General features: G+C 37.3%; 1 protein-coding gene across 1 annotated transcript in view; it reads right to left on the bottom strand.

The window, feature by feature from the left end:
• The window catches only part of LOC105928022 (metabotropic glutamate receptor 4), a gene marked incomplete in the record, with an annotated part of 92,957 nt that overhangs the window by 27,718 nt on the left and 40,959 nt on the right, over positions 1 to 24,280 (bottom strand). Inside the window, 1 exon segment of the mRNA XM_036152009.1 lies at positions 7,781 to 7,981. Coding sequence (XP_036007902.1) covers positions 7,781 to 7,981 — 201 coding nt within the window.

Here is a 24,280-nt window from a genome sequence, read left to right as displayed (position 1 = left end):
GGCACAACTGAAAACCTGGCAATATAAAGCCATCCATCTAATCTGGCTAAGTAAACCATTGATCAGAGAAGCAGCCAAGAAGCCCATGGGAACTCTAGAAGAACTGTTGAGATCCACTGAATGTTGAGTTCCTGTTGACAGGACAACTATTAGCTGTCTTCTTTACAAATCTGTCCTTCGTGTAAGAGGGACCAGGAGAAAGCTATTATTGAAAGAAAGCCATATGACGTTCTGTTTGTGATTTGCCAAAAACCATGTAGGAGACACAATAAAACAGGAGGGAGGCGATGCTCTGGTCAGATGAGCGCTCGCACGCAAATATTCACATGCATATGCTTAAGTGTGAGAAAACAAATAACACGGCAGATATTACAGCACTTCCATGGTAAAATATGGTGGTGGGTGCATCATCTTTTGATGATGCTTTTCTACATCAGAGGACAGAGGCAGTGTTCAGAGTTGATGGGGAGATTGATGGAGGAGTCTTAAAAGAAAGCCTGTTTGATGCTGACAAAAAAATTATACTGAGGTGGAGGATAATTTTTCAGCAGGACGTTACCCTAAACTAGATCTACGATAGAAGAGCTTATGTTAAAAAGTATCCATGGGTTATAATGGCCTAGTCAAAGTTCAGACCTGAATCTAATGCTAAGTAACTAGTGTTGAAAATGGCCATTCACAGATGCCCTCCATCCAATTTGACTGCGTTTGAACAACTTTGCAAAGAATGATGGACAAAAATATCAGTTTCTAAACGTACTAAGCTGGTAGAGACATACGGCAAAAAACCTACAGCTGGAATTACATCAAGGGGGTTCTAAAAAGTACTGACCCAAAGGGACTGGTAAGAAATATTGTATTTGCAACGCTTTTTGAATGTGTAAACAGAATAAAAATGTTTTTTTCTACTTCACAATTATAAGGCTAATATGGGCCCATCTATCATAAAATACACTAAATTATTTGTCTGTAATGTAAAATAAATAAAAGATCAGGATATTGCAAGACTCTGTCTATTTACATCACCATATTAATAAATGCATAATGCTCACCACTCAGAGGAACAAACTATCAACTATTATTTAAATACATTGGACAGCTCAAGTGAAAAACACTGATGTTACACTACAGCAGCAACTGGCATGGGAACAGTGCATTGATTTTAGCTGCATTGGCACAGCTTCACATTAAAAACAATCAGAATAATGTACGCTTTGATGGTGAGTCTAACAACTGTAAGAAAAACAGTGTATGTTGCATTATCACAGACATGTCACCTGGAATCATCCTTTTAGCTGCACAACAATTAACACCAAACATCTTTTGGAAGAAGCAAAGATGTGCAAAAGAAAAAAACTTTCTAAAAGCTTTCTTTTATTGCAATGTCTATCCCTTTCGGGAACAAAAGCGGCAAGTTTGCTGCTTTTTGGTTTGTGGTGGAACAGAAACACCTTCCTTTCTCTGATGAGATTGCAAGAGACATAAACTGTGACAGGAAGCTTCATTCAGTCCCAGCCAAATGAAGCCTGAACAACTACCAGACATTCACTCCAGAAAAGGGAACGAGAAAGAAGCAGCTTTAAACAGCCGACAGTTTAAAAGTGCATAGCCAGGTTATTTGACTTTTTTTCATTTATGCCTCAGTAGCTCACTCTAGTTGCATAGTTTTTATGACAGATTATCACGTCCTGCTGGCGTATTAGTTGTTATTTAGGTGTTTTATTCTTTTTTTTGCTGAATTTGTTAGTAAATAAAGCCTTTCGTGTTTATTTACGATTTTAACAGAAGTACAAACTGCACGTGCGCAGCAGGGGTTAAAACAAGGAAGCGGCTAATGGCTATTAGCATCCCCCAGCGAAACAGTGAAGAAAGGTCCAAGATCCAGTGAAAAATGCGCAAAAAAAGAATCATTCCTAGAGGGAAAAGACTGGAATGTCGCTGGGAATACAGTCTGAACGTTGGTGTTCACTGAGGCGGACACAAAACCAGCCGAAGCTCATATGTCACCGCAGAGTTGATTGGCATGAGTAAATGTTCTGATATTAGGCTAAAGTTGCTGTAGGTGTATTTAATTAATAACGGTTGCTCTTGGATCACACCAAGCTGCCACTTTACTGCAAGGCATCGCAGCGGGTTAGGCTCAGACCAGCATTATTTGCAATTGATTTTTAAATTAAGCAAACCGGCATTATGATAGTTCTGCAGTACTGCTGCTAGATGGTGTTTATCGTGCCCGAGACCCCATTATCTTTCAGCTCCAAAAGGACCATCAAAACACTATCAAGATGAGGGCTTGGAGTATATAAACTTAGTTTATCATGATCAAATGTTTTTTGGTCTTTTTTTAAGCATATTATGTGGCTATATACCTTTAAAGGTGGTTGTTCTGTTGTTTCTTGTGGCCACAGCTAAAAGTTCTGCAAAGAAAATCTGCGTTTCAGAATAGAACATTTTTGCCAACAAATTCAGACACGTTTGTGAAAACAATGAAACGATGGTGGACAACGATGAGCGAAAGTCACCCTGAAGTCAGAAATCTTCTCCAAAGGGTTACAGTATATTAATGACCAGCTTGATCCCAATAGATATGTAGCTGTTTCTTTAAGGATTTGATTCAACCAACTGCTTTCAATATAGTTACAACAGATGCAGTCTGAACAAATCTTTTTGCAGAAGTCAGCTAAATACTCTGACATCAAACATGAATGTGTAACGATAAATCTTCCGCTTGCTTGTAAATGATTCATCTCAAAAGAAGAGAAAAAAAAACTGGCCTAGTGCTATAAACATTTGTCTGTTGTTGTTTTGAGAGAAAATGGCACAAACGCTGATTGTTTCCTGAAGTGAAACATATAATTTTCACCACACAAAGAAAAATATCATGTTTGAAAATGTGACACGTCGCACATCCACTCTCAGCAGTTTGCTCGTTTATAGATCGGCGCTGGATCAATATACAGCTGTGAGCTGATGCAATTAGATGGAGTGTCGTGTAAACCTCAAGGCATCCCTCCTGGACAGAGTGTGCGAATAGCGTCTGCCTGGTAGGAACAAAAATCAACCAAGAAGTGCTTACTGCACAGGAGCTTCGTGTCACTGCTTGCAGGCATCTTAAAAACGCTGTAGAAAACACAACAAAGCTTCTTGGTTGCCACGTTCTGCAGAATACAAACTGGGGGGTAAAAAAGTGTTTTTGGATTAACCTACATTTGATGCAATGTCTGTCTTTTCTCCAAAAAATTTAAATTTAACAGACTTTTTTTTTATATATATGGTGCAAAACATTTCAGTGAACATTGTGATTGCATCTGAACATGCGGGCTCAGCGGAGTACTTTAGATAAAAATCAAATAAGCATTGCTAATCTAAACGCCTATCAAAGTGTTTGTCTATGATTAACAGGAGGACACAGAAGCTGTTTTACAGCAGGAAAGGGAAACCATTAAACCAGAAAGAGGCACGTTGGGAGCAGTAGCCCATCGTTTGTTTTTCTGCTCTGAGCCGAGGGACTCTGAACTGCAGCCGGGGCATCGGTGACATTAAGAGGATCTTGATAGCTTTTGTTCAAGGGCGCAATTTACTCTTTCCGTGTGATTTTTCTCCCCAGCTTAAGACAGCTGAAGCCTCAATAGTTAGTAAAAACGTGAAGTAATCCTGAATATTGTTTCAGAAATACCCAAATTGTCTTGCTCTTTGTCAGTGATAGAATGTTTTAGCATTTGTAATGAAAATGTATTCTTTAGGTTTTATGCTAATGATTTTTTCACTGTGATAATGAGAGGTGGGTAGAGTAGACAGAAAATTTTACTCAAGTAAGAGTAGCACTATTTCAAAATATTTTTACTCAAGTCAAAGTAAAGTAAAGTACCCAACCACGAAATTACTCAAGTAAGAGTAAAAAAAAGTATTTTGTAAGAAGGCAACTCAAGTACTGGGTATATATTTATGACAACTGCTTAATATTTAAAAATTATGTAATTAGTCTTGCAAAAGTATTCAATGATGTACAAATTCTGGTAGTTTAATGACTAACATAAAAAATTCCAATAACAATTACAAAGGAACGAATTCAGGCAGAAGAAACACTTTTCTAAACAATGTTTTTCAACATAAAACTTATGAATCCAAGCAGTTAATGTATATAGTAAGTTAGGACAGTGCAAAGTACTTTGAATGACAATATCTACTGTTTACTGTATGGTTACCTGACCTGTAAATGGCTTGATGAGCTCAGCACCATTAAAACAACAAAAAACTTGTTTACAGAGAAGAAGTCTCGCCTTAATATGAACTGTAGAGGTGTCTCTCAGGTGGATTTTTGGTTGTAACAAGTTTGTTCTTTATTCAGTAAAGTTACTCACAGTGGATAGAGTAGCCAGACATTTTACTTTAATTAAGAGTAGCGATACCTATTCATAATATTTACTCAAGTAAAAGTAAGAAGTATGATGTCGTAAAACTACTCCCAGAAGGATATTTTGTACAAAAGGTTACTCAGGTAAATGTAACTGAGTAAATGTAACTGGTTACGACCCACCTCTGGTGATAATGCGACTAACTGCGTTGACTTGGACTGAAAAGCTGTTTGTTTTCACTCAGTTTAGGTCTGTGGATGAACTCATTGCTGAACTGGCTTGAAGGCAAAATAAAAAGTAATAATCTGCTTGTGAATCTAATTGACGATAACCTGCGTTTGGCTTCAGCAGCAGCAGCAGCAGGATTAATCCAGGTGCCATGAAGTTACCATCATCTTTTAACACCAAAAATTACATAGAGAATGTTTGACATATGAAAGCATTTATTAACGTAAAACTGTGTGCCTGATCTTTTGTTATAAGAAAGACAGCAAAATGACTCACTCAGTTAGCTGAAGGAAAATGTTTCCCTTCACCTCTCAAATGTGAATTAAACATTGAACTGACATTCTGTAATAAGCAGATATTAGAATGACAAATTAGCTTGAAGAGCAGGAGTTCAAATGAATAATTTATCTGTATAAACAGTGCATACTCAAGTCTCTGTAAGGAATTTAATTGTCTTGAGTTCTGAAGCATTATAAAACAGTGTCTACATAATGGAACTCTGGATCAGTGCGTTTTGTGTGAAAGCAGTCAATTATTAATATGCCAGTCATGAAAGTGAACTTGACTGATAAGTGGGTATAATGTAATGCTGCAAGAAGGGAGGGAAATTAGGCCAAAAAAAAATGAAGGGAAGTAAGTCAGTAGAGTGGTTCTTTTGGAACTGCCATCTGCAGGAAGGGAAAGTTAATCAAACAGTGAGTTTAGGAAAGAGTACGGCTTCCAACAATGTCAATATAAAGTAGGTAATATGAAATGCTTTAAACATCTGAAACAGTAGTCATTTTTCAAAAGTTTTTTTTACAGACTCAAAGCCTCATATTACAGGAAGCTATACTAAGTTATACATGTTTCCATCAAGAAGCAGGTTAGTAAATCCTTTTGGATGCTTCCTTGTTCAGAAGACACCAGAGCAAGGCATCACAACTGGCACACAGACGTGGCAGAGTTTTCACACCAGATGCCCTTTCTGACACAACTGGGATTCGAACCTGTGTCTCCAGTACAAAAGACGCGGTCTTGACCTGCTACATAACAGAGGGACTGTCCTGTTCTTTACCATAAAGAACAGGACAGTCTATTTATAGAACAATAATAATAAAAAAAAATGTTCAGTTTTCTGGTCATTTTATTTCCCTGACTGGAAGGATTTATAATGTGGATCTTATTTTCGTCACTAAAAGCCTTCAGTATAAAAGAGTCTGCTCAGAGAACAAATCTGTTTACAAGCTGCAAAAATATAAAACATTTCATATTACAAATACAAAGAATAAAAAAATACAATTAAGTAAACATATTTTACCCAGTTTTTGATACAGGCTTAGCTTTGTAATAGTTTAGATTTAAGCTATACTTCTTTCTAGCCATATGGGGGTTGTAAACTAAGTTCTTTGAATTATTAAGCAGCTCTACAGTTGTGGTTGAAATCAAACATAAATGTTTGCCAGAGGTTGAACCAAAATTGTTCCTCTCTTATTCGCAATACATTAAAGGTAACATTGTAAAAATAGATGTGTAGTTATGAAATGCAGCCATGACATTCATGGTGTCCAATATTGTAATTCTTTATACTCCGCCTTTTCATCTACCACTTTGATCACGTCAAGCTCAAATAATAAGGCCTCATTTGCTTAATTTTTAGATGCTGCAATTCATTTAGGGGCATTAGCCTTAGATGGGGTTATAGGGTGAGATATAGAGTTATCATGGATGAACATGTTTAAGGGAACACAGTCTACCAAGAACAAGAGACCAAAGAGTCTACACAATAATGTCTGTATATAACTAAATAAATCCCAAGACTACCATTGTGTTGTAACTGCAAGCCTATATTTAAGCTCGACTTCTCATTTATTCTGAAGTGCTACTGGACTAAATACAGACAGTTTCTTCACATCGTATTGTCCAACAATGTGGGGGAAAGAGCATTTTCAAGAAATTTCCCAGATTTTTTATTCTCTTTCCTTTGGAACAGTTATGCCTGATAAGTTCACCTCCGAGTTGAGAAAATTATTAGGAAATGCAAATTCTACCATTGCTTCAAGTTACAACACCATATTAAAGTTACTTTCACAGATGCATGCGGTAACACGTGTCACAAGCTTGGACCCTCCACTCACCCATTTAACCAGTTACCAGCGTACTATAAGGTTTTAACTCAAAGATGAAAACCTGTAATATAGAGTCTATGGACCTAAAGGCCAGCAATATCTTCACACATTTGTGTTTTGCGTTACAGAAGACACATCAACAACTAAATACAGGGAATTAAGGGGCCCTTTTGCTGCTCAGATTAAGTAAAAAACAGTATCTAAGCAGTTAAAAAAATCAATTATAAAGAGTTCTAGGAAGGTAGAAAAAGAATCTCTCTAATTATAAAGGACACATACAATGGTAGTGTATAGAGCATGTTGAAACCACTACCAAAGTGGAAGCCTGAAAAATATAGAGAAAATAAACCAGAACAGAATAAACACCAGAATGGCCATTACTCGCTGGGCAAAGTTCAGAGCAAACAGGCTGTTACGCACATGCTGACTTAACCTTGTTTCCACTAGGCTAGTAAATAACAGCTTGCTTATTCTGGATTAGCTTGTCTTGGGTTTTGGTTGCTTTCCCAAGGGTCTCTAATCATCTCACAATCCTGATCATTTTGTTATATTTCCACCTACATTTTTTTTTTAAATCAAGAAAATAATTGTGAAAGCTTAATATCAAATTATGTGAATGAGTAAGTTAAAGATCACTGACAGAAATTACACAGACATTAACTTCACAGCACTGCTGCTTTGATTATTTGCACATGCAGGATTGAAGCCCGTTTACATAGTCCAAAACATTTAGAAAATCTTCAGCAGTTTCTTTGTGTTTCTTTCCTTTTTTTTTCTAGCTGGCAATGTTGCAATGCGTTCCTCCAAAATTACAGAACAAAACTAATCCAAAACGTATTTATTTATTTATTTGGCTAGTATCTATGTGTGTTACTGTTTGCTATTAATACAATATATAAAAAAGACAAACTAATTCATGTATGTGTCTTTGCATGTGCAGAATTACTGCAATAAATTGCTTTTTAGAAATTAGCTAATGCATGCAAAAAAAACAAAAAAAAAAAAAAAAAAAAAACTACCAGCGTCCCGTCTTGCTTATGTGAAAAGTTAATGGTCTCTGTTAAAATCAGAAAGACTGAAGAAACTTACCTGAGAACTTTAGCCGTCGAATATGCTTGAGGAGGTGGGTGCCGTTGATGGGATCCATTCTAGCGCAGAGACCCACCTTCCCAGGGCAGAGCTCTTTGTGCATGTTGTGCAAGGCGTGAGCCATTGAATACACTGCATCTATAACAAACTGCACCTTTCCTTCTTGCTCATAATGGGAGTCCTTTCCTATCCGCTCCTGATCTGCAAGACACAAGGACATTTGCAAATTAAAGTCATATGTTGCTTGATATGTGTTTCATTTGAATTGCATCACTATTGAATTAGATAGGATCACCTTTGAATGAGTTACAGTATGTCACAAAAGTTGGCCCAAACCTCATTTTTCTGTAGATATTGCATTACTTTTCATGGGAGAAAACACTGAAAATATGACACTTTGATACTCTGTTAAGTAGTCAGTTTAGAGTTGCACAGCAGTGAAAGTTTGCTGTCCTCTCAAAATAACTCAACACACAGCCATTGGTGTCTGAACTGGTAGAAATAAAAGTGATTACAGCCCCAAGTGAGAAAATTTCCAAAATGTGCCCAAGTTGCCATTTTCGCTCCCAGGTGTCATGTGACTCATTAGTCTTACAAGGTTTCAAGTGTGAATGGGGAGCGGACGTGTTAAATTTGGTGTTATCGCTCTCACACTCTCTGATACTGGTCACTGGAAGTTCAGCATGACACCTCATGGCAAAGAACTCTCTGAGGGTCTGAAAAGATGTGCAGAGACGATGCACAAAGAAAGCCTGCAAACAGGACGATGACAAGCAGACCACGTCTTGTGGTCTGATGAGATCAATTAAGATGAGCTTAATCGGTTCAGACGGTCTCAAGCGTGTTTGGTGGGCAACCAGGTCAGGAGTTCAAAGATGAGTGAGTCCTGTCTACAGTCCAGCGTGGTGGTGAGAGTGCTGCTGTCCGGTGACATACTGAAGCACAGCGTGATCCCTTCAGAAACTGTGCTGCAGGCCAGTATGCCAACAACCTCAAACACACCTCTAAGACGACCCCTGCCCCCGCTAAAGATACTGAGGGCAAAGGTGCTGGACTGGCCAATCATGTGTGCAGACCTAAACGCTGGTGAGCACCTGTGGGTCAAGTTCAAATAGAGGATGGATAAGCAGAGCGTCTCTGACATCCACCAGCTCTGTGATTTCATCATGAACAGCTGAGAAGGACTCCGGTTGCAATCTGTGAAGCGCTAGTGAACTCCTGGGCCAAGGGTTAAGGCATTCCTGCAAAATAATGGTGGCCACACAAAATACTGACACTTTGAGCAAAGTTTCGGGCATTCCCTCTTTGGCGTGTACTCACTTTTGTTGGCAGTGGTTTACAGATACATGGTCGTGTTTAGCTTGTTTTGAGAAGAACAGCAAATTTATGCAGTTATGCAAGCTGTAGACTGACCACTTTACATTGTATCAAAGTTGTATGTCTTCAGCACTGACCTATAAAATCTTTAATAAAATGTTTGCGGAAAGGTGAGTGGTGTACTCACTTTAGTGAGATACTGTTTTTGAACTGTTTTTGTTGGTGGGGTCATTTTTCTCGGGAGAACACAAAATACAACTTTGATGATTTTTTTAAAACTATAACAGGCTGCGAAGTTATTAATTTACTGTGGATGTCCACCAGTCTATGTGAAGTCAAAATTATACATCCCGTCTTTTACATATTCTTAAGCCTGTTTCATATAAACTGGTTGCTTTCCGGACAAGTACTGAAATTGGAAGCACAGTCTAAAGTTTATTTGTTTTTTGTTTTTTTACCGTCTTGATGTTATAGAAGGTTACATATTTGTTGTTGAATATTGGGATTAATTTAGTTTTATCAGAGAATTTTATTTTACTTGGACACGGTTTGTTTTTCAAATAGTAAAAAAAACTAAAAGCAGGTTTACATTACGCTTCCTGAAAGCATTTTCCAAAGCCCCAACTTCATCTGTATGCAACACTTGGGAATGGCTAAAAGTCAGGTCTGAGGCAGGAAACCAACCATTTCTATGCACTATGCCAACTTCAGCTAAACGTGTGCACCCAGTTCTTGTTTTTAAAAAAGCATTGTAGTTATATGTTGTATAAATATTCCCTATCAAATAAACCGCAGTCTAAATGAATAATTAAAGTGCAAAATTAAAATTACATTCATGATCGTTGTAGCATTGTAGAGCAGAGGTTGCGAGAGAAGATTTTACATGTGGATTTAATGAACGAAAAAAAATCAATGCCATGAAATAAGGAATATACATAATTTACCACCTAAGTGGTCACTATAAGTGGATTCAGAAAAAAAAACTGTGCAGATGTTTGTCCATGAACATGTTTGAGGCTGTAAATGTGCAATTAAAGCTAGGAAGGTGTTCATCTTGAGGCTTGTTCACACAACAACTTAAAGATGCAATTTCAGTGTGCCAACATTTAGTAAAACTTCTCTTTTAACTCAATGTGGAGCAGCTCGAATTGGACTAATCTGTGCAAGCTATTTGGAATGAACCTCCTAAATGAAGGATGTGGCTGTGGTCCAAAAGGCATAGAAGAAAATGCATTGCTCCTCTGTGAGTCTTATTCTTTCACCACTGAATGGGTTCTGCCTCTTGCAATTAGCTAGAAGGTAAACATTGGAATCACTACAGAGGAGGAAATCAATTTCAATATGTGGAGAGAAGTTTTTTTTTTTTTTTCCCTTCTGGGAAACCTCATCAGTTAAAAAAAAACTAAAATATTTCTTGTATCTCCCATGAGGACAGATGCAATTCTCTCTAAACTTCTCTGTAAGCATTGACTTTCAGGCTTCCATTCACTGTTAATATATTGTCATGTGCCATCAGCAGTTTATGTTAGTTCAAAATTGAGTGACTCCAGACCTAGCAGGTGGATATGGAGAATTGTTTTATGAGGACAGGGATAATCCCCCTATAGTCTCAATATAATAACTAGTGATTGGAGTTAATGAATGTTTGGGGCGAGTCGTTCCATCGTTTTTGCACAATTATTAATTGCCGTGAGAAGGTAAAGCCTGAGAATAGGACACAGTATGTCAATCCTGACTCACCCTATCTCTCCATAAGCCTCAAATCATAAAGCATTCACATTGTAACTCTGCTGTATGTGCATAAGAGATTGTAGACAAAACTAAATAAATCAGGTGTGTTCAATTTAGATTAACAATGGACTAATTACTGAGGATGAGCTAATGATAGCGCAGAATATATGTATTTATAAAACTGCAAAATAGAACGCAATTAACCGTAAGTTAATAAGATTCCAACTACAGTTATGCTGCCAGAAGTCCTGCAATTATGATTGTAATGTAAGGCTAAGAAAAAAGAAAAAAAAAAGGCCAGCTGTCTTTAATGCCATGGAGCTGACTTTCCTGGTGCAATGTTTACCAAAACTGTTCAGTGACACCAACAGTCAATAAAACTGTTACTTATCTGAATGTGTTAAATTAACCCAGCGATCAAAGCACCTTGATAATTCTCTATACATATGTCGATCCTTTTTTTGCATATGTTAAAGGAAAAAACAAAACATACTATAAGAAATGAGACAGCCCTGTATAACAATTAAAGCCTTGTAGACCTTTTTGTTTATTAGGGAGTGTATTTGAAACAAAGGACAATGAGCCTTACAAGAAAATGTACTCACATGTGCATTTTCCACCTATTTACCATCAATATTTTCTATGCATGATGTTCAGTGTTATTGTCAGTGTTTCTTTACAGGCGTAAAAAAATAGCGTGTCTGTTAAACTGATATTACTGTCCCAACGCTTGCTAAAATGTGTAGTTTAATCAGAGGTAAGTAGAGCACCCAAAAATTGTTCTCAAGTAAGCATAACAGTACCTTAGTATATTCTACAAATATAGTACAAATATGTTAGTACATATATGTTGAGGTAAAAAGTAACAGTACAATAATTACTTAGGTAAAACAGTGATAATTGTTTCGGTAAAAAAAAACACGAAAGAATATAATAAATAAATAAATAAATAAATAAATAAATAAATAAATAAATAAATAAATAAATAAATAATCATATTATGTGCAACACCAGATGTTTTAAGGCTATAAGGCTATAATAGTTATACACATCAATTATGAGTACGAAATAACATATTCAGGAAGAACAAACAACTGTCCCAATCCTTTTTTTTTTTTTAACTAAACTTAAGCTTAAAGTAGGTAATGTATATCGAAAACAGTAAAGTACTTCTAGATATGTGGTTTACTGCATAATCACCGGACTGTCAAATTGCATAGCAAGCTCAGAAGCTGGAATCTGACGTTAGAACAAGGAAGCTTCTGTTAATATGAGAAGTCTCACTTTAACATAAAATCTAGGTGTATGTCAGGATATCCATTAGTTACAACAAGTTTATTCTTAACCCAGAAAAATTACTCACAGTGGGTAGAGTAGCCAGATATTTTCCGCAAGTTAAAGTAGAAATAGTTCATAATAATATCACACAAGTAAAAGTAAAGAGCATGGTGCTGTAAAAATACTCCTGGAAATACTTTTTTTAATTTATTCAAATAACTGAGTAAATGTAAGTAGTTCCTAACAAGGTCTCACTTTAAGGGGACAGTGTGTGACTAATTTGGTTTTTAATAAGCAAATTTCAAATATCGGTTTTATACATACATACAACAAAACAGTAAGATGTTACTCTTTATATGTTGCAAACAGTATTCTATTTTATTATTAAAGACTGCTTTACCAAACACTAGTAACAGTAAAGAAAGAGTGTATCTTGTTGTAAATATAATCATTCCATAACCAAGGATTTAAAAAAAGGATAGCTAATGATCATTCTACAGACGTTTTTTCCTATGGTTCAAATTATTTCCACTGGTCACTTCAGTCTTATAGTGTGCTGGACCCTGAATATGAGGACGTCCCTTTCTGTCAGCTGTCTTTCATCCTGGCATCTCCAGCTCCTTGCTCCACACCAGAGGGGCTTTAATGTCGCCTATTATCTCATGAGCTTTTGAAATGCATGAATTATTGTTGGAGGTTATGGCTCGGTAATTAAGAGCCGCAGGCCCCTGATTGGACAGAGATTGTCACAGTTTTGGCCGCCAATCTAATACCATGGGGAATCCTGCGAGCCACAGTGGGTGTGAGAGTGATATTTCCCTTGCAGGCTTGGCAGGCCACCCACACTAACTTTGTGTTGTGTGTTCTCCATAAGACCATTTTCCTTTTTTCCCCACTGTCACTCCTTTTAGCTCCCTCTCATCGACATGTTGGCTCTCTCTCACACACATTTTCCCGGCTGGCCTTCCAGAAAACCCCTTTCAGATTACATAAAGCGCATGCAAATGTGGCTGTTCTCCACTGAAAAGTCACACGAGGCTTCATGTGACAGAGAGTGGGCTAAAGACTTTTGACCTTTTTATTGAGCTTGTGATGAGCCAGAAGCAATCCGGTCTCTCCCTGCCAAGGCAGTTGAGAATCCTTGCGAATAAACCTGACACCACTGCTATGTGTCCCGAATTTACCTCTTTTTAAATATTTTCATTTTCCTTCAAATTTTCTCCATAGAAACATATACCTGATGTGAAAACTCATACTTATTTAGCGATGTAAATAAGTTTTATTGTCTGCTGATCAAAATATTACAGTAAAGGCAAATAACAGGTTGTCAGGGAAATTTCAGTTGCAGATGCTTACATTTTATAGCTAATTTGTGTTTTCAATGATTATTCAAAGCACTATTTTAAAATTGTTATTTAAGAGTATTTGAATTTAAATTAGATTAAGTGTTTTTTTTTTATAAAGCTTTCAAAACCTTATCATAAATCTGTTCATAATTTGAGTTCATTAATCTTCAAACAGACTAGGAGGTTTGATGTGCGCAGTTGCTGCTCAGCATGTGGTCACTTCATGTTAGAAGGCTTTTTTTTTTTAGGGATTAAAGCTTCGTTGCTGGTAAAATATGGAGCACTTCCAGAAATAAAACATAACACATCCTTAGAAAAGAAAATATTTTTAGAATATATTTTTAAAACTTTGTTTTATTCATTCATGCTGAAATACATTTTATCATGCAGGGAATTCTAATTCTGAATGAATAACATGTGTTTTTTACAAGAGCTACCTGAGATCGAAAGAAAATGGTTGGACAGGATGTAACCTTTTCAGTGTGAAGTAGCCTCACATATTATTTTCGGAATACACAGGGCATAATGTTTGAGAGATCAATGCTGACTGATTTTGTCTTGTTTTTGTGGGGGTGGTTGGCCTCGCAAGCTAAAGTTAGCATATGACTTGTACCCTCTGATTGGACCGCTGATAAAAGCTGTTTACCTTACTCAACTGTAAAGGTGGCAGCCTTGAATCAGATGCTAACTTTGACGTTGTTTTCTTCACCTGAAAAAAATTGTAAACTCATTTTCGGATAGCCTTTGAGTTTACCAGATGGAGGGTATCCTTGGTCATAGTGACAAGAACACCAAAAATAAATAAATAATTGTTTTAATTAACATTTTTTGAATTATTCCCCAATAAGACGTACTAATATTTCAATTTTGTAGCATCTACCTTAGGTGCCATCACATCCAGAAAACTCTATGGTTTACAAGGAGTTTTTAGTAAGTGTGAGCACTCTGATTTTTAGCTTTGTTTGCTGGTGTTCATTTCCCTCATTTTCTGTTTTTGTTTTTATTATAGTAACATGCATATCTCTCCCTGAATTCTCATGGTGTAATTTTCTACTCCCAGCAAGTTTACAAAAAACTACACTCTCTTCATTTTGAAAGTTTTACTATTTAGAACATTAAATTATGCGTTAACCTATGTGATTGGATTGTTCCATCTTTTTAATATCAGGATTAAGACAAACTCAATTACATGTTACAATTATTTATATTGATGAAAAAAACTAATTCCAAATGCAGAACCATGCTTTGAAAACCTAAGTACACTTTTCTTTCCAGTTTACAGACTCACAGCGGTGGACTCAGAGTGTATATAAATCATGTCTAGTTTCATGACTTTGCTGTGGCCTGTTAACCTTTGCTGTAAGATGAATCCTTGCGGTATTAGTGCGTTAACAAACACATGAAGATCCATCTTGTCCCGCTTCGGCTTCAACCGTTTTTGTCCGAACCAAAAACGGTTTGTGCCAATCACGTTGCAGTATGGTGGTTTGTGGCGGGACATACCACCTTTGATGGAAGCAAGAGGGGCTGAGTCCACAGCCGAACTAACATGAACATGGCAGCGCAGGAGGATCCACATGTAGCTGCTGCTATCACATCTGTTTAGTAAAATTCCACAATTTCTTCTTTGACAGAAGAACAGGAAGAACTGCCATGACTAGCTTACCTTGTTGTCGTTTCTCATGATGTGTGCAGCTTACGTTTTAATTTGATACTGTGACTGGCTAAAACCAACCTTTGGTAGGCGGGACCTAGGTGTCGCTTCGTCCAATCTGCTTGGAGAGTTCTGCTGAAGGTCCCCCCTTTCCCCAAATTCAGTGGCAGCAGTCTCAGATTGATAATGTGCAAAAAGTAGAGTGCTTAACATTATCAATATGGCTGGCCAGGTTAGTGGTCTGCCTACTCTGCCTATCACTAGTGGAGTTTATTATTGTCAAGTGCCAGCCGTCCTGTCTACCTGGGAAATGTAGGTATCCCTTCCAACCTTCTCACTGGGTCTTATGTCTGTTGCTTTCTGGAAAGTGACTGAAGACTCTCTGGACCAGAATCAGCAAACTCAGAGAGAAAGCATTATGAATCCGGCTGTCAGAAAGCTCAGCTCACTCCCTGTTATGCCCTCCCTACTTCTCCTAGCCCAACACATTCTGAATGAACTTTAGGCCTCCACCCCTCTGGTCATCCTCCAGCTTCCATTTGAACAATGAACCCCTGGCATTCCCAGGAATCGTTCACTGACACAGGCACAGATACATGCAAACTGAAATCAAAGACCACACCAGACACTTTATTCAGCATCGGGCTGCTCTGCTTGCACTATTTATCACTTCAAACTGTCAGGTGCCTTGAGTTACTGTTATTTTAAACTTGAATCGTGTGTTTTATTTTTGTTGTTCTTAAATCATGTGTTTAATTTTATTTATTAATGGTTGTTGTTGCAGTGTGGGTCTTAGAGCATTGCTATTTCAATACTCTGTGTGTGCCATACATATGGTTGAATTTACAAGAGGAAACTTTTTGTAACTGAAAGCCCAATTTAAATCATGAATACATGCATGGATGTTCCTGAATTGAAGATTGTAAAAACATTTGAAGTAGACCGGAGTGTAATATATTACCAAAGGCTGGTGATGTAGGTAAATACAAAAGCTAGTATTAGTGGATGTTTGGAATAGACATCAACAGAAGCATTTTACTTCTCTGATTTTTAAACAAAACTGAAATTTCAATACCTCTATCAAATAAATAAACTATGTTTTGTGCTGAATTTCATTTTTACAATACAAAAGAAAATCCTCCTATTACAAATCTGGCAGGCTTTCCAAAATATTTCCTATCTCTTGCCCAGTGCATTCTGGGAAACATTCCAGCTTCCCTGCAAGGCTCTTCAGGATAAGCGGTTTAAAAAATAGATGGCTGGATGGAAAAGCACATGCTCGCTTTGTCTGTATTGCTTTGTTTTCTGCAGCTCTCCCACATCATTAATGACGGGCAAAGTAGAGAACACAGTTTGACTGGTTCCAGTTCTACCTTAGCGCTGCTCTCCAAATGAATCAATATCAGTTTCACATCTTCTTCAAACACAGATAGGAACAGCTCTCACCTTCTTTTCCCCGGTGAGTCATGCCCATCTTTATTCTTTGATCATGTTAAGAAGCAGAGTTACCATCTCTGGACACTGATAATTCTGCAGGACACCGCATGCGGCTTTCGCACAGCTGCCTCAGGGACACTGCAGAGCTCTTCAGCGGAGCAGAAGCAAAGCACGTGTCACAAAAGAAATCTGACTGATTCTCATTCCCCCCAAAACCAAGCAAATAGTGAAGCTCAGCACAACACTATCTGTCATGAGTGAGGTGAGCATTTATCATTTTTGTAGTCTTTATGAGCACATAAATTAAACCTCCACGGCAAAGAACTTGATGGAGTTAAAACATTTAAATGATTGTTTGTGTGATTTATAACCTCTGCATTTGCTGGAATAATTTTGAAAAAAGAGTGTATTGCATTAGTATACAGTGTTGTGAAAAAAGTATTTAATGTTTTTGCTCTGTTGTCACAATGTGTGTTATGCACAATTTTCAGATATCACACAAAGACAACCTGAAAAAATAGACATATCCTGAACCACCTGGCCATGTGAGAAAATATAATTGCCTGTCTTAATAAATCTCAATTTAACTGTGTCTAACAGACCTGTAGAATAATAATAATAAAACTTAAACAGAGCTTCTCTGAAAACACAAAGTAGGCTAAAACACATCATGCCCTAATCTACAGAAATTTAAGAACAGAGGAAAAGTCAAAATGGAAGCAGTCCGAAGAAGAGTACAAAGCCTTTGTAGAATCCAGTGAACCACAGTTCAGACCTCAGTTGTAAAGGTCAGTATTCATGGTTCAACAATACAACAGAGAATGGGCAAAAATGGCATCCGTAGTACGATTCCAAAAAAAGAAGCAAATATGCCCCTCTCAGATTTTACCTGAAAACCAGAGGTGTCAAAAGGGACTCACAATTATTACACAGGTAGTAGTATAGATAGTAGGGTTTAAAAATACTTTTGTAGATGTATCAACTAAAACCTTTTATTAAAGTAAAAGTTTAAAAGTACCGGTTTAAAAACTACTTTAAAAGTTTAACTCCTCCCAGCCAGTAGGCGGCGAACTTGCACTCACCCACACTAGTTCCAATGTTCAGTTTCACTGTTTTTCAGCCGATTTCCAGATCCTTTGCATTAGCAAAAATGTAACTTACATGTCCAGAGGGAAAGCGGGAACCTCCATGTGGCTTCTGACCCATTTGCTTCCTTAAGTTGGCACCAATGGTGCCGACTTGACCCATGTTCATTTTGTTTCTCTTTTGGTCATTTGAGCCATTTCTCAGCGCTATCACAAAGCTTCTACTATCAGGCAACGCCGGAGCTCCGTCTCACTGGAACCTACTATTTCTATTGGTGCAGAATCATTTTCTGTTGAAGCTGGCATCGTAATCAGAAGTAAATATTTATATTTTTTGGACCCGTCACTATTTATAAGACTATTATTTTTGTACTATATATTTATTTTGTCAGTAAAATTTATATTTTTATTCTGCACCACTCTAGATGTTCTGTGGATGTATTATTTTTGAAAAACTAATCGTTTCGGTGAAAAATTTGTAGCTAAGACCTTTAAAGTTTAACAGTAAAAGTAATTTAAGGAACAAAAATACCATGAAGGACCGAAGCTTAGACGGCCTGCACCACAGGTGCCTATGTTGTGCAAAGACTTATTTCTAAAGGCCATTAAGACTATAATGTTTTATTAGATGTTAGTGTTGCAAAGATTTGAGTTGCAATCTGTGACACACGTGTTGTGCCTTTACGCACGGTTTATTTAATGTTTTATAAATAACTCTCGGTCTGTTAGGTATTGTCCAGTGAATATCAGCCCAAACAGCTGATATTAGGACAATAGTTGAAAGGAATGATATGAGCATGGGCATTCATTTAACAGCAAACTCTATAACTGTATAAAATAAATGAGGGACAACTTCTCTTGAAGTTCAAGAATTCCCACCACAATCAAATTCTCTATGTTTGGGTGGCACAATTCATTTTGGATAGTTTTTTTATTGTTGTTGTTATTTTTTAACAATGACAAGCTGCAACAAAAACAAGTTGAAATGCTGAAATGCTATTTTTAAAATTTAGGGAGTAGAAATTACAGATAACTGCATAAAAATTTAAGTAGTAGAAAAAACGCTAAAAACATTATTACTCCAGTAAAATCTAGATAACCAAAATTTCTACTTAAGTAAGGTGACAAAGTACTTGCACTTTGTTACTTGACACGTCTACTGAAAACATATTATTCATCTCCAGACTATAGCCATTGGAAAGAGAAAACAAAAGTGAACGTTTTTGGGATGCTGTTTGTCCTGTAAAGGGAAAGCAGCATTTCAGAAAAATAACTTGATGATTTTGGGTTGTTTTGCTACATCAAAACCTGAACAACTTGGCTGAGCAATCATAATCAATTGAAGAGACGGTTTGAAAAGAAAAACAACTGAAAATATTGGTTTGTCCTCTAGATTTTTCATGTTTCGCAATAATGGCTTTTTTAGGTTTTTCCTGAAATTGATGTACTCCTAGTCATATATTGTCATAAGGTAGACCACCTTATACAGTAGGTCATAAAGCCAGACACATTAGATTAATGACCAGAAAGGTAATATGCATGACATAACAGAGCCCTAACATATTGTCTAGCTTGATTGATCCTTGTTATTTCACTTGTAATTAGCAACATAAACAATAGACTGTATTCGCTCATGTTGGACTTCTGTTGTATTCTTTGCCACTGTTTATATCAACAATAGATTCCCAAATAGGATACCTTGCACTCAAATACTCTTCATAAAAATATAAATAAAGCATTTTGCTAATACACCAAAAAAACAAGAAATTGACGTAGGTGAAATTACCTGCAGCCTCAGTACAGCAAAAATTAATCAGAGCAATGTACAGTCTCACAGCAAGGATTCCATTAGCCAGTGTCATGTAACTCTCAATGCTCTGCAGGCTTAGAATTTCTTTTTTTTTCTTTCTTTTGTGTAACAAATATTATAGCTACTGGTTGGTTGACACGGCCCTCATAATAAGCTGCTGTAAAGCAAACAACTTATGACGATTTGTTTGATCACTTGATTTTTCTTACACAGTAAAAGCTACCCGTGAGGTTTAGGTCTGTACTGAACAAAGAATCTAAAAATAAAACATGGATATTTGCTTTACTATGCATGCTTAGCCAGGAATGAGCTGGAAGATGTCGCTGGGGAGAGGGATGTCTAGGTCTCCCTCCTGGACCTGTTACAACCACAACCTGCTCTCAAATAAGTGGAAGGCAGTGGATGAACGGATGGATGTTTACTTAATTCCTACTCATATAAGCAAGGCAGAGAATCAAGCAATTGACTCTTTTTTTATCTGAAATTGAATTTGTTACTGATCTGAGATAAATCTTCACTTGGAAGTCATTAGAAATGGATTAAAAAAGAGCTTAAAGGTAAAGTCAGTGATTTTTACCCCAAGTCCCTTTTTGAATAACTGCACATGTGCAAGACACTCTTACCCGCTCATCCACTCCTCAGAGAGATTGCGTGGAAAAAAAAAAAAAAAAAAAACTGTCCCAAATCCACTCTGGTCGCATTTCTTTTTACTGAGGCCTTCCTCTTCTTTTCATAAACTTGAATGCATTTTGCTTCTTAAGACTCTCAGCAATGTTCAAAGTATACAGTGAGAGCAGCGGAGCTACAATGAACAGCTAACAAATAAGCTAACTGCTAAGCTAACATGAAATAAAGATTTTTAAATTGGCAATGATGACTGCTTTTGCTAGTTTTTGCACTTAAGGATAAATGATCTGAGTATCAGATGTAGAATAATGGACCTATTAATACTTATTAATATTAACAGGTATTAAAACATTATACTGTGAAGGGCTAAAGAAGAAAAGAAACAGTTCAATAGGATTTAGCTATAGTCTCCTCTCAGTCACACTGATATTTGTATTCTTAGGCATGCTTGGTTTTCATGGCACTCTTAACCAAACTAGAATATTGATGATGTGTTTTTAAATCCAGAAATTAAACAATAAGGGGTGAAAAAAGCCAGGGCAGGTCAATTTGGAGACCACAAACTTATGTGTTGTAATTTATTGTATCTTGTTTTTGAATGGTGTCTTGCAATTGTTTTTTGTTTGTTTGTTTTTTTAGCAGTTTTAAATATTTTTGAAGTTTGCTCAGCTTTTCTAAATCGTCCTAAGCATCCCTGTTTCTGGTTGGAGGACTAAAGAGTTTTGGACCTTGGTCTTCCAGCCACATTCACAGCTTCATTTCCTTTTGGGATTAATGTTGGTCGGTTATTTTAAGGACTAATAAAATTTGTGTGTGTGTGTGTGTGTGTGTGTGTGTGTGTGTGTGTTGGGCGCGGGGGGGGGGGGGGGGGGGGGTACTGATTATTCGACTCCATGCTCCACTCCTCTCAGCCACCAACCACCAACCAATCAGCTCAGTCACCTCCAAGGCACCACTCAGCACTATAATCAGTTCCACCTGCTGCAACTAATTAGTGTCACTCTGCCTACTTATACCCGCCTCATCCAACCACTCCCAGCCAGTAGTCTGGTCTTATCTTGCAGCATTGGTCCCCAGTGTCTTCCTGTTGTGCCTTCAGTTTATTCCCTGGACCTGCTCACGCCCCGGCCTCTCTGCTTTGTTTAACTAGTGCTTTTGTGCACCGCTTTGCAAATGTCTCTTCTGGATTCTTTGTGCCACGATCTGCCTCACTGAGAATTCATCCACAGCTTCTGGTCTGGTCTGCTTCAGCATACAGCTTGTGGACAAGTCTGATTCCGCCTGCAACTCCTGCTCCCGATCTAGTTTGGTTCTATCTGCATCACCTGGTCAGCCTACTTCTGTCTGTTCCTTCCCTGGGCAACCAATCCTGCCTGCCCTCCATATCATTTAAAATAAACATTTTGAAAGCAACCTCTGCGTCTGACTTGATATATCGGGTTCTGAGAAACCAGTCCATTACATGGCATAGATTTAGATAATTAAAGAAATAGTACTACAAAAAGCCAGTTACCCTTCAAGTCTTGCATGGTAATTTTTTTTTTTTTTGTACGCATCAAACACTGGTAAAGACACACCGTAGTGCTTCCAACAGGAGTAATGCCATCATTACATCCTTCATCTGGGGTTGCATCTATTTCCTCATAATGCCTGCAGCATTAGTAGAGCAGAGCAGAGAGTGCTGAAGGGAAAGGCGGAGGCCTGGAGCACAACCAAAGCCATAGAGAGAAAGTCATGAGGCAAGGAAGCTTTGAATTTTGCATAGCATGAGAATTATGGAAAATTCTAATTTTATTCTGATGGTTTTGAGTTTGTACAGGAACATTAATCTCACTGAATCAGCTTTAGCCATAGGCTAGTTTCCACCTGCAGTCCTCATGCAAGGTGAAACACAAAATGCTTATAAGATACAAAGATAAAACTAAACTACAATAACATAATTGCAGAGGTAATACTGCATTAAACTCTGTCACTTAAGATATTCACACTCATTCAGTTTGCAAAGGAAATTATTATTTCATATAGCCCTAATATAGAAAGTAAAAATGATCTAACTAGTGATAGCTAATAGCTTTATTAAAGTAAATAAACAGTGGCATACTTACTTCAGCTAGCAACATGTACAACAATAATAAAGCTGAATACCGAAATTTTCATTTGCACTGTAGGATTTATCAAAAATAAAAAGTTTTTAAAAAGCTGACCTAAAAACAAAATAAAGATGCTCAGTTTGCAATGTGTTCTTCCAGGTCATGGTGTCACATGACCTGGAAGGGGCAGTGAAGCAGTGAGGAGAGAACTGACACTTAACAAGGATAGAGAGTAAACAGCAAGATTTTTAGTAAACCTCATGATTTACAAGTGCCTTTTCATAGATTCCAGCACAGATTCTGAACCAGGTTTAGTCTAACTTTTTAACCTGGGGAATACACATGAGGAAAGAAAGAATGGTACAAAAGAGTGAGGAGCAAAGGATGCAGCCTTACTTGTTTTAGTCGGTGTTTTACTCTGATGAGCCTCAAGCAATGATGGATGGTAAAAGCTGGAGCCAACAGTGAATAGCACTGTTTTAGGAAGTGAAATGGAAGAGAAGGGAAAACACCCGAAATACCTCTTTTTAGTCATGTATTTTTGCCAACTTCATCTCTCTGGTTATGACTGTAAAATGGCAACAACAAAAGGCTGTTCTGCAATGGCAGCCAAAGTGGGACTAACTGACAAGAGTGAGCCTATGTACAGTTCCTTTAAAAAGTATTAATTTGTCTTGAACATTTTCTCCGTTTGTCCTCTACAACTTCAAATTTCAATGCATTTTATTCTGACTTTATGCACAAGCTACACCAAACAGTGCACAATATTTTTTCACATGTCAACACATTGAAGAAAGACCCCCAGCAGTGGCACTACTTAAATTGTTGTGTCGGTTCCGGGCTGCACAGTAGCAGTGGGTAGCACTGTTGTCATGCAGCAAGAAGGTCCCGGGTTTGAGTTCTATCCTTGCCCTGGGTCTTTCTGCATGGAGTTTGCATGTTCTTCCTGTGCAAGCATGGGTTCTCTCTGGGTACTTCGGCTTCCTCCCACACGGCATGCTGCTGTCACTGCTACGTTTCACTGTGAGGATGGTGTATTGTTTATGTGGACAGCCACTTTGTGGTAGAGTCACTGTTGAGCTTGTTAACTCATTAGCTAAAAAAAAAAAAACTAACTATGAGGCCCCTGTAGTTGTACTGACATTAAATCACATACATGTGGATTCTATTTAAGTGACTTGGACAGGCATTCAGTTGCATTCATTTTATTCATAGGGGATAGAGCAAAGTTTAAATTTAAATGCCCACCACACTTTTCAGATTTTTATTTGTTAAAAAGGATTGAAAACGTGGTGCAATTTTCCTTCCGCTACTCTAAAATGAATTATCATTTAGGTTTGTCGAACACAAAAAAATACATTGGTGTTTGAGCTTGAAATCTGACAAAATGTGGAAAAGTTAAGGGGGTTTGAATAGCTTTACAAGGCACTGTGAATGTGTCTGTCTGGTGGTGGGGATGACACTAAATTTCTGAACATCTGAATTGCAGCTTCCTATTTGGCTGTTAAGGGCTATATTCCTGTCAAAGAACCTAGAACCTGTATTATCTTTGATCATGTTGTGCTCAAAATCCAAAATAGTTAGACTGCTCTAACAACCACTCATGTTTTTATCATGCCCTAAAATAGCGCTGAAGTGCCAAATTGGTAGCTCAGATCAAATGCTGAGTTCAGTATCGTGGCGTAAGACTGGTTGGTTATGGCAATGTTTATAAAGGGTTAATTTGATCAAAATTAAATATAAATGTACAAGCTAATATGTTATTTAATGACCATCTCACCATGGCATGGCATTTTACCAGTGAAAAGCTAAAGCTTATATTATTTAGTCATATTGTAAAGAAAAGTTTTGACAACACTGGTTTCTAAAGAAGCAATTTTCTGTCCTCATCAAGAAAAATGGAAACCCTAATATCTTTCAGACAATCAGAAAACATAACAACCAAACAAAAGCTGCATTTCCTTAAGGGGTTCTGGAGTTTTCTTCAGCAGATGACCTGGGAGATCTGATAAGCACTAAATATATGTGCACTTTTATAAAATTATTCAAAAGCAAATAAAAATACGAGTGAACTTATCATTAGAAACCTTAAAACCTTTGCTTCTGTGTTAATGCTTAAATTACA

The sequence above is a fragment of the Fundulus heteroclitus genome, chromosome 20 (assembly GCF_011125445.2).
Source record: "Fundulus heteroclitus isolate FHET01 chromosome 20, MU-UCD_Fhet_4.1, whole genome shotgun sequence".
In the NCBI taxonomy this organism is placed as follows: Eukaryota; Metazoa; Chordata; class Actinopteri; order Cyprinodontiformes; family Fundulidae; genus Fundulus; species Fundulus heteroclitus.
This window is presented reverse-complemented; position numbering and strand designations above follow the sequence as displayed.